This window comes from Eubalaena glacialis, chromosome 11, assembly GCF_028564815.1.
Source record: "Eubalaena glacialis isolate mEubGla1 chromosome 11, mEubGla1.1.hap2.+ XY, whole genome shotgun sequence".
In the NCBI taxonomy this organism is placed as follows: domain Eukaryota; kingdom Metazoa; phylum Chordata; class Mammalia; order Artiodactyla; family Balaenidae; genus Eubalaena; species Eubalaena glacialis.
This window is the reverse complement of record NC_083726.1, coordinates 111,326,600-111,343,365: the sequence shown is the minus strand read 5'-3', so window position 1 is coordinate 111,343,365 and position 16,766 is coordinate 111,326,600. Positions and strand designations below refer to the sequence as shown.

General features: G+C 50.7%; 1 protein-coding gene across 1 annotated transcript in view; it reads right to left on the bottom strand.

The window, feature by feature from the left end:
• Positions 1-16,766, bottom strand: part of VWF (von Willebrand factor) — a 197,720-nt gene that overhangs the window by 48,687 nt on the left and 132,267 nt on the right. Inside the window, exons 24-30 of the mRNA XM_061205857.1 lie at positions 11,709-11,812; positions 11,103-11,241; positions 8,423-8,557; positions 5,327-5,473; positions 2,615-2,755; positions 2,360-2,473; positions 379-535 (exon numbers count right to left, since the gene is read on the bottom strand). Of these exons, the coding sequence (XP_061061840.1) occupies positions 379-535; positions 2,360-2,473; positions 2,615-2,755; positions 5,327-5,473; positions 8,423-8,557; positions 11,103-11,241; positions 11,709-11,812 (937 nt within the window). The remainder of the gene's footprint in view (positions 1-378; positions 536-2,359; positions 2,474-2,614; positions 2,756-5,326; positions 5,474-8,422; positions 8,558-11,102; positions 11,242-11,708; positions 11,813-16,766) is intronic.

Sequence of the window (16,766 nt, the reverse complement as noted above, 5' to 3'; positions counted from 1 at the left end):
ATGATCAGCCACTTACATGCAGGAAGGAAGACGCAGCATAAATGTCTGAGCTGCTTGACCACGATGGCAAATGTGATCGTGTCTAATCACAGACACTCTGACCACCTTCTTCTCTTCGTCACTGCTCCCTCTTCTTCATTTCCCTGAATTTCTCCCCATTACTGCCTTCAATCTCTCTCCCCATTACTCTCGTCTTCAATCCCATGCCTCCTCATGCCCACGCGTGTCCTAACCCCCTTCAGCCTCGGCCATCGCCCCCGCATGGGTCTCTGTCTTCTCCCCCACCAAGGTGTCCTTCCTCACCCCCCAAGGTCCCAAGGTCTAGAGGCGTGAGGGGGGAGGGGCGTGTCTGGGACCACGAGGGACAGCAGGACTCACGGCACGACGCGGCCGTCCTCCAGGCCACCACCTCGCCGTGCCGGGCACACACGTGGGCGTAGGCAGCGACGGTGTCGCAGAAGCAGGCACAGTCCCCGATGGATTCGCAGGAGCAGGTGTCGTAGATGCAAGCATCCAGGTACGGCTCGGGGTCCACCTGCAAGGGAGACGCAGGTAGCCTGGGCTGCACTTGGGGACTCTGGCTCTTGGTCTGGGCGTGAATGTTCCAGTGGTCAGAGGAGGGGCAGGGGCTCCAGGCAGAAGGAAAGATGGGAGGCAATGGTCCCAAGGAGGGAATGGGTAAAAAGGCAGAAATCCTACGTTCTTATGTGGAGTCCAGCAAGAAGAGGGGAAAAAAGCAACCCTGCCAGCCTCTCCTAGAAGAGATGTGCCTGAGAATTTTTCAAAAGAACATTCCTTTCTGTCCATCTGTCCACGTACCTGCTCAGCCATCCATCCATCGCCATAAGCCACTCCCACCCTCTTGGGTGTCTGAGTGTTTTACATAAACACCACACACACACACACACACACACACACACACACACACACACTCTTTCCTGGCCTCCACTCAGCAAAGAGACTGAGAAAACACATCAGGACCACTCACACTGTCTCGCTGAGATGCTACAGGCTAGCGTGCGGGACCGCGGCCGGCCCGGTGCTCCTGAACTCCGACCCTAAATCTCCCCGGAGGGGAAGCCCACCCTCGGTCCATGTTCAATCTCAGGAACCACCTCTCACCTTCGGCTGCCCCAGACGTGCCCCCCACACCCACCTTGTTCAGGGCAGTTGTGGTGAGAATGAATTCGGACGTTAAGCCGGTCACTGTGCCCAACAGCCCTGGTTTCCCTGACCCTCTCACTGTCTCCGCCCTTCCAGCCCAGGTGCCTCGGGTCTCCACCAAACCAGGGGATCCTAAGTATCCTGAGGGATTAAAAATCACTGGATGGACAGAAAGAGCTGAGACACAGGTGTTCAACCAGTCACTCCCACGAGGGAGGTGCCACAGAGCAGCATGCGTGTGTACCTGGCTGTGTGTGTGTGTGTATGTACATATACATATACACACACGTACCCACACATACACAGGTGTGCATATGTACATTCATACAGAGATAGAAAATTGCATTGAAACTTGTTCGGGGAATTCCTCATCACCATGTGAGATAAAGACACAAAAAGAACCTGCTGTAGAGCACAGGGAACTGTACTCAGTAGTCTGTAATGGCCTGTATGGGAATAGAATCTAAAAAGAAAAGAGTGGATATATGTATATGCATAACTGATTCACTTTGCTGTACAGCAGAAACTAACACAACATTGTAAATCAACTATACTCCAATAAAAATTTTTTTAAATAAAATAAAATAGATAACCAACAAGGACCTAGTGTATAGCACAGGGAACTCTGCTCAATACTCTGTAATAACCTAAATGGGAAAAGAATTTGAAAAAGAATAGACACATGTATACGTATAACTGAATCACTTTGCTGTACATCTGAAACACAGCATTGTTAATCAACTATATTCCAATATAAAATAAAAATTAAACAACAACAACAAAAGACACAAAAAGAAGCCATAAAATGCGGGCTCAAAATCTGGCTTTAAGACCAGAAAAGAGTTTCCGTGAGACAAGACCTGGGAACAGGGGCAGCGGCGGGGTGCCCGGGGCCAGAGACACGGTGGGGATGGGAGAAGGAAACTCCCGCTCTAATGTTGGAGACAAGATAATCTGTGGGCGACAAACCCTAAGACTGAGGCTGGAAGAGCAGCAGCGTTGGAAGCCCAGAGAACCATGTATTGCACAGAAGAAAAATGATCTGCCGGGCATTGCTCTCCTCACACACCCTCAATTATTCTTTCTGTTCCCCAGCCTGAAGCCAAGAGAGGGGAGCAGCTGCAGACGATTTCTGAGGCTCCTGGAAGCATCCACAGCTAGAAGCGCCTGCCCCCAGGGGCCCCGCCGCCCTCACCAGCCTGTTGCACTCCTGGAAAATGTCGCTGGTGAGGACACTGCAGGAGGAATCCACCATCGTCTGCTTCATGACGTTGTTGTGGCAGGTGGCAGGGGATGGGTCCAGTGGCACCTGGGGAACCGGGCAGGAGTACACAGATGGACCCGGAAGAGTCAACCCGGAAGGGCCCCAAGAGGCCCTCTCCCCAAGCTCTGCCCCCGCCACAGGCCGTAGCGCCCACCGCCCACGGTCCGCACCGCGACCCCGACCTACTTTCTGGGTGTCGGCGCACCGCGGGCTCACTTTCCAGGAATTCCCAAAGTCCACGGGGTCTTCCTCCACTTGGAGGCTACTGCTGGCGAGGTCGTTGTTCTGGATGCCGTCAAAATTCCCACACAGGCCACACACCCGCTCCTGGGGGACCAGTTGGGAGCATAAGCTTTGCAAACCTCAGAGCAAACTCGCTGAGTCAGGAAAGCGAGGGTTCCAGGCAGCATGGGAGGCAGGCTCGCCTGAGGAAGAGGAGGATGGGAGGGGACAGGGAGGGAGACGCAGAAGGAGACCAGGGTGACCAGCAAAGTCTTGACCTTGCCAAGGCCTTTTCCCGGCTTCCACATTGACCTCATGTTAAGGTTAAGGAAACCAAGGTCATTCACAAAGAGATGCAGCCCGTCCATGTCCCTTGGATGGCCAACTAGGCCGCCCGGGCCCTGGTGTCTGCAGTATAAACCATCAGCTGCCCCAGTAAGGGTCTGAGCAGGAGAGGAGCTGGTCCAGCATTACACCAATGAGAGTGTAAGAACTCTGAGGAGGGAATGTTCTAGTCCTACTTGACCGTGGACAGGTGAGTCCCTTACCTAAACAACTGCAGCCTGTTCAGAGCAGGCTGGCCAGCACTAAATGCCACCAGGGCTGACATAATATCTTACTCAATTCCATGTTCACCTATCATGGGCTGCAGGACACAAGTCCTGACCAACTAATGAATGAATGGGTGGAAACCACCACATAAGAACCATGGACAAAACCGGAGCTATTTGGCCTGGAAAAGAAAAGATGCCATGCTCTTAGAACAAATTTGGAGCCCTGCCTCGGGACAAAGAGATGTGACTTATTCTATTTTGCTGGGAAACATGGACAAAAGGACAAACATCTTTACATGGCCCAACAGCCCCCATGGCATGGCCCCTGCCCCGTCCCTGCCCTTGTTTTTTTTTTTTTTTCCTTGTTTTTTTTTTTTAATTTATTTTATTTTATTTATTTTTTATTTTTGGCTACGTTGGGTCTTCGTTGCTGCGCGCGGGCTTTCTCTAATTGCGGGAGCAGGCGCTACTCTTCATTGCGGTGCACGGGGTTCTCATCGCGGTGGCTTCTCTTGTTGCGGAGCAAGGGCTCTAGGCGCACGGGCTTTAGTAGTTGTGGCACATGGGCTCAGTAGTTGTGGCTCGTGGGCTCCAGAGCGCAGGCTCAGTAGTTGTGGCACACGGGCTTAGTTGCTCTGTGGCATGTGGGATCTTCCCGGCCCAGGGCTCGAACCCGTGTCCCCTGCATTGGCAGGCGGATTCTTAACCACTGCACCACCAGGGAAGTCCCCTGCCCTTGTTAACTACCAGTCACCCCAAGCCCCTCCTCTCCAGCCGCCCTGGCCTCCGTGTCCAAACACAAACGCCGTCCACCTTAGGGCCCTGGCACCTGCTACTCCATCTGCCTGAATTCTCCAGTCAGGATATTTACGTGGCTCCCTCCCTCCCTTCCACAAAGACTCCACTCACACCCTTTGAGACAGGTCTCATCAGACCAACCAATCTAAAACACACAATATCCCCACTAGAATATGATCTCCACCAAGGTTGTTGTAGACAAAACCATGGTGCCCGCAAAGATATCCACGTTCTCATCCCCAGAAGCAGGAATATGTTACCACATACGGTAAAAGGAACTTTGCAGGTGTGATTGCATTAAGGATCCTGAGATGGGAAGATTGTCCTGGATCATCTAGGTGGGCTCAGTGTAATCACAGGGTCTTATAAGGGGCACAGAAGTCAGAGTGAGAAATGTGATGTGACAGAGAGAAGCAGAGAGAGTGAAAGATGCTATGCTGTTGGCTTTGACGATGGAGGATGGGACCACAGCCAAGGGATGCGGGCAGCCCCAGAAGCTAGGAAAGGCAAGAAGACAGATTTTCCCCTAAAGCCACCAGAAGGAATGCAGCCCTGCCGACCAATTTTATACTTTGGACCTCCAGAACCAGAAGATAATCTATTTGTGTTGCTTTTTTAAGCCACTAAGTTTGTCGTAATTTGTTATAGCAGCAATAGGAAACTGATACAAAGTTAAGATACATATATATATAACTATACGTATACATGTATATATAGTTATATATAGTTCTTTCCCTGCTGTGTCCACAGTGCCTAGAACAGTTGCTGGGAAGGTCTGTCCTGCCACCAGGGCAGACAGAGCACTTGTCACATTCATGCCAGTTAGAGAAAGTGAAGTCCCAGCAAACCCTCAGAACCTGGGCAGATACTGCAAGCAGCTTTCCCCAGAGCAGGTGATGTGCAGCTTCACCGCAAGCATCGGCCGGAGCTGGCCTGTGGCCCCGTGGAGGGCGCACCCAGAATGCCCTGCAGAGTTATAATAACATCATGACCGTTTGCCTCTTGAGGTTAAGAAACCTTAAGAACAGCTCTTGCCCAATCTTCTCTTTCCTTCCTCTGTGGATATAAACTGCTTGCCTAGCAAGGCCAGTCAAGGGACTGCTTGCAGGGTCTGGGAGCCCTCCATCCTTCTCAGAGGCAGCCTGTCTCGGGAAACAGCCAAGGCGAACTCTAACCCTAGAGTCTTATTTGCATCGGGAGGGAGGCCGGACTAGGTGACCACCCCCCCTCCCCCAAGACGGCGGGCGGGGGCCGCGGGCTGCTGCTCAGGAAGCTGAAGATGCAAACAGACAGGACGAGGAGGAAGCGGAGAAGGGTCACCCACCTGGTAAGTCTGCTTCAGGAACACGGAGATACCCAGGTGGCGGTCCCAGACCACGGAGAGGGCCTTGCCCAGCAGCACGGTGATGTACAGGCCGGACTCCACCACCTCAAAGTAAGTCTCATCCTTCATGGACCTCTTCACGCTCACCTGAGGGAGGATGCAGTATGAGACCAGGACAGTGACGGTCAGGTGTAAGGCCCGGCTCCCCCCGCCCCGCGGCCCTCCAGAGCCGCTGGTCATTTGCCCCGTTCGGCCAGAGCTGCGTCCATCTTGCCTACCTCTCTCCAAGAATCCTAGGATAAAGAGGTGGCAGCAAAATCGTAATTACGAAATTAAAAATACAATGAAACCTACTGGCAGAAGATCACCTACCACATCATGAAAAGAATTTTTTGGACACTTGATCATTAAATACATGTGGTCCCCTAAAGAGGTTTTTAATGTGGTGATGATTTTAAGCACCTCTAGGCAACTGATTTAAAATGGACCTAGAGACTGTCATACAGAGTGAAGTAAGTCAGAAAGAGAAAAACAAATACCATATGCTAACGCATGTATATGCAATCTAGAAAAATGGTACTGATGAACCTAGGGGCAGGGCAGGAATAAAGACGCAGATGTAGAGAATGGACTTGAGGACACGGGGAGGGGGAAGGGTAAGCTGGGATGAAGTGAGAGAGTGGCATGGACATATATACACTACCAAATGTAAAACAGATAGCTAGTGGGAAGCAGCTGCATGGCACAGGGAGATCAGCTTGGTGCTTTGTGACCACCTAGAGGGGTGGGATAGGGAGGGTGGGAGGGAGATGCAAGAGGGAGGAGATATGGGGATATATGTATACGTATAGCTGATTCACTTTGTGATACAGCAGCAACTAACACACCACTGTAAAGCAATTATACTCCAATAAAGATGTTAAAAAAAAAATTAATAAAATAAAATAAAATCCCTTATTGGCTTATTAAAAAAAAAAATCCACTCCTTTATTAAAACGAGCACTAGATTCTCCCCTTTCCTCCCATCTCCCACTCGAGTTGCTGTCAGCAGGAGTCAGAGCTGAACAGGGAGACGGGGAAGCTCGGCACTGGAAGCAGGAATCCCAGACTTCAGCCCCCAAAGAACCTGAGCCCTTGACTTGGCTGACTCGCTGCCGGTGCCGAGCCCTCCCCGCCCGTTTCACGGTACTTGGTTGACCATCTAACCCATAAGACTGAGGCTGACGCTAAGAACTTGTCACCCCTTCGCCAAGGTCCTCTCCCTGGGGACACACCACAGGCAGAGCCTCCCACTCTATGTCACCACCGTCATCTGTCCTAAGTAGAACTGTCCCTGAAATGGACACGGCTGACCCAAGTCAACAGGTCCTGCTTGCTCCACAGCTATCTTCTCTAAGGGAGGAGAATTCACCTCCCATCCCCTGGTATCAGCGGTGGGTATTTGCCAGAAGGCAGGATGTGGGCTGAGGCCATGGAACAAAATGAAGATATGGGGAAAGGGTGAGCCCAGACCCAGGTCTCCCAGGTACCGATGTGGCCAGCCCAGCACAGCTGTGCTCCAGGGACCCCTGCCACTTCAGACGCAGGTTCCTGGGTCCCACCCAGACCTGAGCCAGGACCTCAGGGTGGACCCGAAGGTTGGTGTCTTAAACAAGATCTCCTGGGTGGTTCTCGGGTAGACTTCTGAGAGCCACTCCATGAGCTCTTAGCACACAGGGCCTAAGTCTGTGCACTTTGAGCTCTTTAGAAAAGATTTTATCTGAAAAGAACCGAAAAACCTAAAAGAAGGTAAAATCCTCCCGAACACCATCACCTCCCAAAATATATATTTATATATGCGTGTGTATATATAATATATTTGTATGTATAAGTGTGTATATACTTGTATATATATTATATATGTGTATATACGTATGTATATGTGTGTATATATTCCTGCGAATAATATATGTATACAAGTATGTATATGTGTGTATACACTTGTATACAATATAGATTATATATGTGTGTATATGCGTGTATATATTTGTATATATATGTAAATGTGGGATATATCTGTATATTATGAATACATGTGTATATTTGTATGTATAGTATATGTGCATATACATGTGTATACATTTGTATATATAATACATATAACTGGGTATATAATATATATGTATAGGTGTGTATAATATATTTGTATGTATAATATATGTGTACATGTGTGTACATTCATATATATACTACATAAAACTGTGGGTATATAATATGTATTTGTGTGTATACTTGTATGCATAATATACATGTATATGTGTGTATACATTTGTATATATAACACATATAAATGTGGGATTTAATACATATGTATATGTGTGTATTGTGTATAACATTTGCATTTATAATGTATGTGTACATATGTGTGCATACATTTGTATACATTTATATATATATGTGGTATATAATATATATGTACATATGTGTGCATACATTTGTATACATTATATTTATATATATATGTGGTATATAATATATATGTATATATGTATGTATACATTTGTATATATAATATATATATGTGGGCTATAATATATATGTATGTGTGTGTATGATATGTTTGTATGTATAATATACGTGTATGTGTGTACATTTGTATATATAATATATATAACTGTGGGTATATAATATATATGTATATGTGTGTATGTATAATATACTCGTGTGAGTGTGTATATTTGTATATATAGTGCATATATAATATATATGTATATGTGTGTGTGTATATACGTAGTCCTATATGAAAGTCCTCCCGCCCTCCCATCTCCCCGCGCCTCCGGAGGTCAGCCCTGGCTCTCCCGACGCTGGTGCAGATACGGTTACACACCCTTCTCCACATGTGTGTCTGCACTTCCTTCCACTAAAATGGATCGTGTCATCTGTCACCATGTGCCACCTGCCCCCCTCACAGGACGAGGCGAGGTCAGAGGATACAGCGCTACCGCATCTCTCCACTGGCTGCACGACGTCCCACCCACACACGTTCTGGACACTCGGCATGTGCTCTTCATCAGCCGACAGAGGGGCATGAGGGTGGAGGGACGAGCCCACACTCACCTCCCCATCAAACAGCTCAATCTCGCCTCCGTCCAGCAGGATGGTGACGCGCTTCCTGCATTTCAGGGAGGGGTAGCTGCACCCCTCGTTCCCCACCAGGATCCGGAAGGTCCCAGGGTTACTGTCACAGTAATCCTGGGGAAAGACAGGTGTCAGGATAGAAACACTATCCCTGCTACTCCTCCCCAGATCACAGACTGGCGTCCCATCACCTCAGGCCTTTGAAGGATGTGTTCCAGGAGGTTGCCGTGTCCACGTGTGTGTGTGAGAGAGAGACAGACAGACAGAGACGGAGGACACTCACAGGTGTGTCATCCTCAGCCATCGCCTATGAACCAGATGCCTACAGTCAGGTGGGGGGGGTGAGGGGTGGGAGGGAGAGAAGGAGGGACACAGGGAGAGGGAGCGTGGACCCATCAGCCTACAGCTCCCCCGAGCCTGTTAGTCCAGCCTCAGCCGGGGAACCAGCACAGTCCAGCCACGTGGCACGTGGCAGCTCTAAGTTCTGGTGGAGTCCCTCTGGACTGCTGGCCCAGAACAGTAACCAAAGACTGCCGGACCCAGCAACACCAGCTGAGCTTCATCCCAGCAGGGAACAGAGCGTGCGGGAGCGCTGGTCCTCGCTGGGGAATCGCATAGAAAGGAAGCAAAAGCAGACACGTTTCTGGCAAACATCTCCCATGGTGGCTATTGCTGTGACGGGATGGGAAAAAAAACACCCAACACAGAAAAGCTAGGGGTGGGCCTTGTTTCTGCCACTTACTGGATAATACTGAGTAAGTCACTTACCTCTCTGACCCTCATACACACACACACACACACACACACACAGAGGCACACGTACAAAGACACACGTTCATATACACACAAAGACACATACACACACATACATACATACCACACACAAACACACATATATAACACACATGCATGCACACACATAGACACATACACATACACTCACACATACATACATTCCCCACACATGATGTGCCTCTCTGTAAGATGGGATCCGCCAACATGATGGGATTGGTGGGTTAAACGGGTTTGTCTTGGGTTAATGGGGCTGTTAGGTTAATGAGTTTGTGTTGGGTTAATAGGAATGTTAGGTTAAACGGGTTTGTGTTGGGTTAATGGGATTGTGAAAGTTAAAAGAGGGAATGAAGGTACAAGTGCTTTGTCACCAGCTGAGATTTTTCTGAAAGGAGGAAGGGAGGAAAGGGAGGGGGACCCCGGACAAAGTATCAGAGGGGACAACGGCACTGGCGGTGGGGCAGGAAAAGCAGCCCCATGAGGGGCACGACTCAGAGGGGCTCCGACTGGCCCACCTGGCCAGCTTCTCCTAGGCAGGAAGAGCTGGGGCGGTAGGTCTGACCGGCCCCTCTCGTTGCACTGAAATGTCGTGTCTTCTGGGTGCTCAGATCTGAACCTGGCTGGGGAGTGGAGCCCCAGAGCTGGTGTCACCCCATCTTTTGCTACCAAGGCTGGGAGGCAGACAGATAACAGAAAGATGGGCTTCCATAGACGATGTGTGGGAAAGCCCTAGAGGGTTCCTGGATGTGGGTAAAACCATTTCATGGGGTGCACGCCTGTCTCCCCAGCACGCCGCCCACCTCTCTGGGGCCAGCCTGGGGCGCGGGCCAGAGGCAGGGGGCTCGCTCCCTGCGCGCTGGGCAGGCGTCATGCTTGGTGCCCCTGCCCTCGTTGCCTGACTCTCGGGCCCTGCAGCTCTGTCTCTGGGGCTGAGGCTCCCTCGGGTCTGTGGTCCTCCCTGCAGCCCACACCGAGCCCCCTCCCCTGCCGCTCCCAAGAGTGGAGACGGAGAGACCACATTTGTTTAAGCTGCGCAGAGTCCAGCCGCCTGGAGGACAAAGCGCTCAGCCCTCCTTGCTCACCCGCGTCGGTGTCAGCCAGCAAGAGGAACTTGCAGGAATCCGTGGGCGGGAAAGGGGGCCAAGCAGCCCTCACTCAGCAGCTAGGATTCCCCCAGGCTGCTCCTCGGCCTGCCGGGCAGCGGGACCTTCTGTACCCACACCCCCTCACCCCCTCCCCATTCTGAGCTGCAGAGGTTAGAAATGAAAATGGTGGAGAATGCGATGGAATGGAATGGGGACTTCCCTGGCGGTCCAGCGGTTAGGACCCTGCGCTCTCACTGCCGAGGGCCCGGTTCAATCCCTGGTTGGGGAACTAAGATCCCACAAGCCTCGAGGTGCGGCAAAAAAAAAAAAAAAAAAAGAATAGAATAGAACAGAGTAAAATAGAATAGAATCACAGGGCGGGAACCAAACTCCAGGGGTCATTTCAACCTTCCCTGAGTGGGCTGTTCACTGCCCAAGGATGCTGGCAGGAAGGGTGCTGGGGCTCCACTCCCCATTGGTCCCCTGACTGAGGCCGTGTCTGCCAGAAGGAAAGGGAGCCTTCCTCTCATTCCATTGTGCTGGGACTGGGGCGGATGGGAGCCTGCCCCACACCAAGGCCAGTCAATGAATGAGCTTCCGTCCCGTCCTGGGAGGCGTGCAGGTGAGCTGGAGGAACACAGCAGTCACTCGAGTCTCGAGGTCCTGCCTCTCCAGGGGCTGGAAAATCACTCCCGTAGAAACCAGCCCCCAGAGCTGTTTCCACCGACAGAACGGTGGCGTCCGGCCTGGGAGCACACCCACCCCCCGACCCCTGCTCTCACCTGTGCCAGGACGTACTGGCACTCCCCGGGGAACAGGTACTTGAGCCCGTCAAAGGTGAGGTAGTGAGCCAGGCCCAGGGCGGAGCACGTGGCATCGCACACGTGGTCCGTGCAGTTCCACTTCCGGTCCCGACAGACACTGGGAACAGGATGAGGGGGGTGAGGGCGGGGCCCTCGGGCGTCGGGACAGCGAGGACGCCACCCACCCTCCAGGAGGCCTCAGGAAGCGTTGGGAGGGTGGTCTGCAGCCTGTGGATCCCGGGGTTGTGTGAAAGACGGTCTCTTTCCAGGCAAGCACACTTGCAATATGGCTGGGGGACAGGACAAGGCCAGAGAAGGACCCCCGATCCCATGCCCTGGGATAGCTTGGTCACACATGCAGTGACGGATATGGCCCTTATCTTCCCCAGGAAACACTGCTGTCCAGAAAGTGTCTCCGTGGGGTGAGTACACGGGATGATAAAGTCTCCCATTTGACAGATGGAGAAACAGAGGCACAGAGAAAAGGAAAGGAGCAGCCACGTTACCACGGGTGGGAGGGGAGCAAGTGCCAGAGCACCCCCCCCCCCCCGTCGCCAGCGTCCCTGGAACCCTTCCCGGCCTCACCAAGTGTTGCAGTCCACCTTCACCGTCTCTCCGGGGCTGTACTCTCTGCCCTGGTGGAAGCAGGGACACCTTTCCAGGGCCACACACCTGTTCTCCTGCCGGACCTAAGGGAAAGCGATCCAAGAGTCTTGGGGCCGTAACGAGTGATCCAACAGCCGCGGCCAGAGGCGGCCCAGGGAGCCCACGCCCAGGCTGGGGCTGGAATCCCGGCTCTTGTCTACACCGGTCCCCCCGGCTCAGCTGAAGACACTCTGACCTCCTCTGCCCTCATACACTGCAGGGGCAGGAGCCCTGGGACCTGGTGGAGACTCCGATAACACATGTCAGAAGCCCTTGAGACGTGCATCTCCTTAGACCCAGTAATTCCTCCAGAGGACTTCTCCAAAGGTCATAGAGTTATAGGCAAAAATTACTGTACAATTATTTATCATTCCAAAAAAAAAAAAATGGAAGCAACCAAGTGTTCAACAATAGGAAAATGATTAAACCCATTAAGGAATCTCCAGGTGATGGTGTCCTGTGGAGCGCATTAAAATCTGAAAAGTTTTGAGAACTACTTATGCTGTTAATTTCTAAAACAAGGGAGAAAAAAACCGTATACACATATGGTCCCAATGATGAATATATATATGCATATATTTCAAAAAAAAAAAAAGTCTTGAAGGAAATATATAAGTTGCCTCCAAAGGGCTTGGGAAGTGTAGAAGTTGCCTCTGGTGAGCTAGGATAAGGGAATCTTATTTTCTTTTTTGGCTTTTAAATTTTTTTTCTGAATGTTCTTCATTGAGCATCTACTATGTTTTGTAGTTGAAGAAAATGGATAATGTATTTAATAAAATGAATTAATTAGTGAACAATGCACTTAATGCCCTAGAGGTGAAAGCTGAATAGTGGCCACAGGCAAGGAGGGACCAGAACCAGAGGCTGGGGGTTTTCAAGCCCCACGTGCACCCTTGTCACCCCGTCCCCTGACGGTCCAACACACCCTCACGGGGCCTGCCCTCCTTCCCCACCCCCCCACCAGCGAAGCAGTAACTATGGGACAGGTTATACTCCTCAGGGGTGTCGGGGCCAGAGGAAAAGAATGAAGACCCACTGGCCCCAGTGACCTTAGGGAGAGCTGGCCAAACCCACTCTGATCCCACACGTAGATCTGCTTCTGTCCCAACCCTAGGAGGCAGCCCTGGATGCCGGCTCTGCGTGACCCTGGGTGAAGGGACCACGGCACTCTGGTTCCAGAGCCACCTGGGGGGTGAGAAGCTGCTGGTCTGGGTGCCTTAGCACCTGTGCGACCCCGTCACTCCGCAGACAAGCCTGGGTTCCCTGGGCCTAGAGCCAGACAAAGCCCTGGGACAGAGCGGTCTTGGGCTGAACAAAGGGCTTTCATGTCAAGGATCACAGACTAAAATCATGTGTGTGCATATGTATATGTATGCGTGCAAGTGTGTGTGTGCATGTGTCTGTATTTGCATGCATGTGTTTGCGGGTGTGAGCCTGCGTGTGCATGCATGTGTATGTGTATGTGTATGTGTGTGCATATGTATATGTGTGCGTGCAAGTGTGTGTGTGCATGTGTCTGTATTTGCATGCATGTGTTTGCGGGTGTGAGCGTGCGTGTGCATGCATGTGTATGTGTGTGTATGTGTGGGTGCATGCGCGTGTGTGTTTGTGTGTCGGAAGGGGTGGGAAGAAGAACCTCCACGACTCAGCCGCCAGCTTCACGCAGCCTCTGGAGTGTTCCCGAGTCCCCGGGGCCTAGGAGAAGGGGCAGGATGGGAGCTAGAGTGAGGAAGATGCAGGGGGACCACGCTCTAGGTGGCTCTTACCTCCGGGGGCCGCAATGTCCTTGGCAGACATCGAGCTTAGGCACCCAATAGGGAGGATGGCAGCGTGGTGGGAACAGGGAGGATGGGGAACGTCCCTCCACCCCCGTCTTCAAAGGCCTTGCCATCAGGCTTCACCCCCGCATCCCCCAAGCTTGTCATCTTTGATGTAAGTCCCAGACCGCCACCTCGTGGCTACTCTGGGAATGACCGTGGCCTCCCTGGGGACCCCCGACCTGCTCGCCAGCCCCGGCTCCTGCAGTTAATGGAGACCAACCAGACAACGAGCCTCATTACGGGAAACATTATGTGAGGCGAAGCGATGCAGGATGGATTCCAGAAAGCGGCCCTGCTCACCTCCCCTGAGCGGAAGCAGGCTGCGGGGAGGGCTCCCAGGCCTCTTGGTCTGCGTGCTGGATGTTTTTACCTCTCTCCAGGGTGGACAACCCACTGACAAAAAGTCCTGCACTCCCAGGGCCCAGGTAACCCCTCGCCTGGACCAGGGGTGAGTCCCAGGGAGCCCGGCCCTCCTCCAAGGGACAGAAAACTCAAATCCCAGCTTGGCCATGAGATAATACTGTCACCTCCTTCCGAGCTCTCACTGACAAACCACATGGCTCCTCTCTGCCCTGCTTATTTTAGTGAAAGGAGATGACTAATTGATGGATTATGATACTAAAATAGGACCTTGGTATCAAATGAGGACAGGGGCAAAGCTTTAGACCTAGGTCAGAGCTGGAGGAAGAAAAGTGGAGCCTTAAAGGGAGAGGAGAGGTTTCTCAGCAGGAGGCTCCCGACTTGGGACAGAAGATCAAATATCACCAGCCTAGCCAAAAGCACCCGGAGTCCTAAAGCGCTAAAGAATCCACAGAGATAGAAAGATAAAGACACATGCAGGAGATGGACGGGATGGAGATGAGAACGGGTCCACGTGTAGGGTGGGCCAGTACAGCAGCCCCGAAGTGAATTTCGTGCAAGTCACTTACTTAAACTTCATGTTTGAAAAGAAGAGAACCATTCCTGCCTAGTGTTTTTCCCTTTAGGACACCAGAAGGATAATAAGATAAAGTTGACGAAAGTTGACGAATGTCCTTCAAGGACTTCAGAAGAAAACAGGCAGAAATAGCTGTCGCCATTGTTCATCAGCTCATGATACCTTGAGTAAGAAAGGCTCGTGCTGAGAACACAGTCCTGGGTCTTGAACAGCCCCAAGAAAAATTATGAAGTAGAAAAAAATTGGCGTTGTTGCTCTTCTCTGAAAAGGCCCCATCTTCACCCCGCCATATTGACCCATTCTCCAGAATCTTTTTTTGCCTTCCAGCTGTCCTCTGTTCTCCCCACCAATACTTCCAGCTCAGTGCAGCTGCCTTCAACTAGATGTTTGCTAGAGGAAAGAATCTGATGAAATAACTCATGCTAAAGTGTGAATGACTTCCTATGAGGATTTATAAGGTAAGCTTTTTTAAAGTTGTTTTTTATTAACCAAACTAAATTCATACCTATTATATTTCAGTAAACCTGATTAGGTGACAAATCATAGGACGTGTAGGAGATATCTTTGAGACAGGAGGGCTTTCCTGGGCCTTTTAGAACTACATCTCATAGGATTTACAGTGCACACATGAGAGGCCCTCTCTGGATGGGTCCCTGAGCCCAAGTTCTAGCTTTCAAAAAGCAGCGCCAACCAAAGGGGAAAGGGGGGGAGGGATAAACTGGGAAATTGAGATTGACATATACACACTGCTATATATAAAATAGATAACTAATAAGAACCTGCCGTATAGCACAGGGAACTCTATTCAACACTCTGTAATGACCTATATGGGAATAGAATCTAAAAAAGAGGGGATATATGTGTATGTATAACTGATTCGCTTTGCTGTACACCTGAAACTAACACAACATTGTAAATCAACTAGACTCCAATAAAAATTAATTTAAAAAAAAAACAAAAAACACAAACAAAAAAAAAAACCCAAATAGCAGCGCCAAAGTCTTTTCAGGCTTCATAGTGGGCCAGTGAGAAAACTGGGCCTCAAAGGACCAGGGAAATGAACACATGTCTCAGCTGCTGAGAGCTTTTCCAGTACCAGCAGAATTGGGTACCAGTTTGGAAAATGTGACCACTGGACTTCAGAGCGTAAGTGAGCATCTCCCAGACAGGGGTACTACACTGGGAGTCAGGAGGCCAGGATTTCCACTACACAGTTATGTAGCCTTGAATGGTTCTGTGTCCTTTCTCTCCTCGGTCTCCTTCTGTGTCCTCGGGGTGGGCGTGGGGGGCGGCGGGAGGGTGGGGGAAAGTTGAAAGCGTGAGTCTTTAGGGCTCCTGGCTCTGCCTGGAGACAATTACAGCCCCAACTGGGAGGGAGTGAGCCGGGCAGTGGGTTGTGCTTTGCTGCCACCTCGTGGTGGAAGCAGGTAATAGTCTAATTTAAAGGCAGGAAGTGCATTCAAGGATTTTTTAACCATGGAAAAAAGACTTGGGAAATTTTCTAGGGCAACCCCTTCATTTTATTGATCTAGTGGGTCTCACATGTGGATCCTGAGGTCCAAAAAATTGCTCCCCAGTGTGCACTAGTTTCCTATAGCATCTCTGTCCATAATATGGTTCATGCTGAACTTCTTGTAACCGCGGTCATTAAACCACCACTTACGAAGCGACTTCCATGTACCCACCACTGTCACCTCCAATCCTCTCAAGAAGCCTTCTGACCCAATTTTACAGGTGAGAAAAATAAAGACACAAAGATGTTAAGTGGCTTGCCACTCTGTTGAAGTAAACGTCAGGAGCCCAGATTCAAGCCTGGAAGCTCGGGGCAGCTTCTGCACCAACCATCTGTCAGGGTGGTCAGAAAGCATCCCCACTCCTTGTCCCATGCAAGGAGACCTTGGCACCAGGGTCAGGAGCAGATAGAGTGAAGCAGAAAGCCTCTGATCTGAGCGGGTACCAGGCCCGGAACAAACTGCAAAGAGGGGGGTGGTCCTCAGGACCAGTGCAGGTCTGTGAGGATGTGAGTGCAGCCTGGAGGGTAGTAGGTGTTTAGAAAATCATGTGCAATATATCCTGTCTGTTACTCATGTTTGTATGTCATTGCCTTTTGCTTCATTTTTCTGATAATTCACTTCTATTATATTTACAAAAGCTTTGGTCCACAACAGATTGGAAATTTATGAAAATGGGCCCTTCCTGGGTCTCTCCCATGGACCAGAGGAGGCGGCCGGCCCAGCCTCT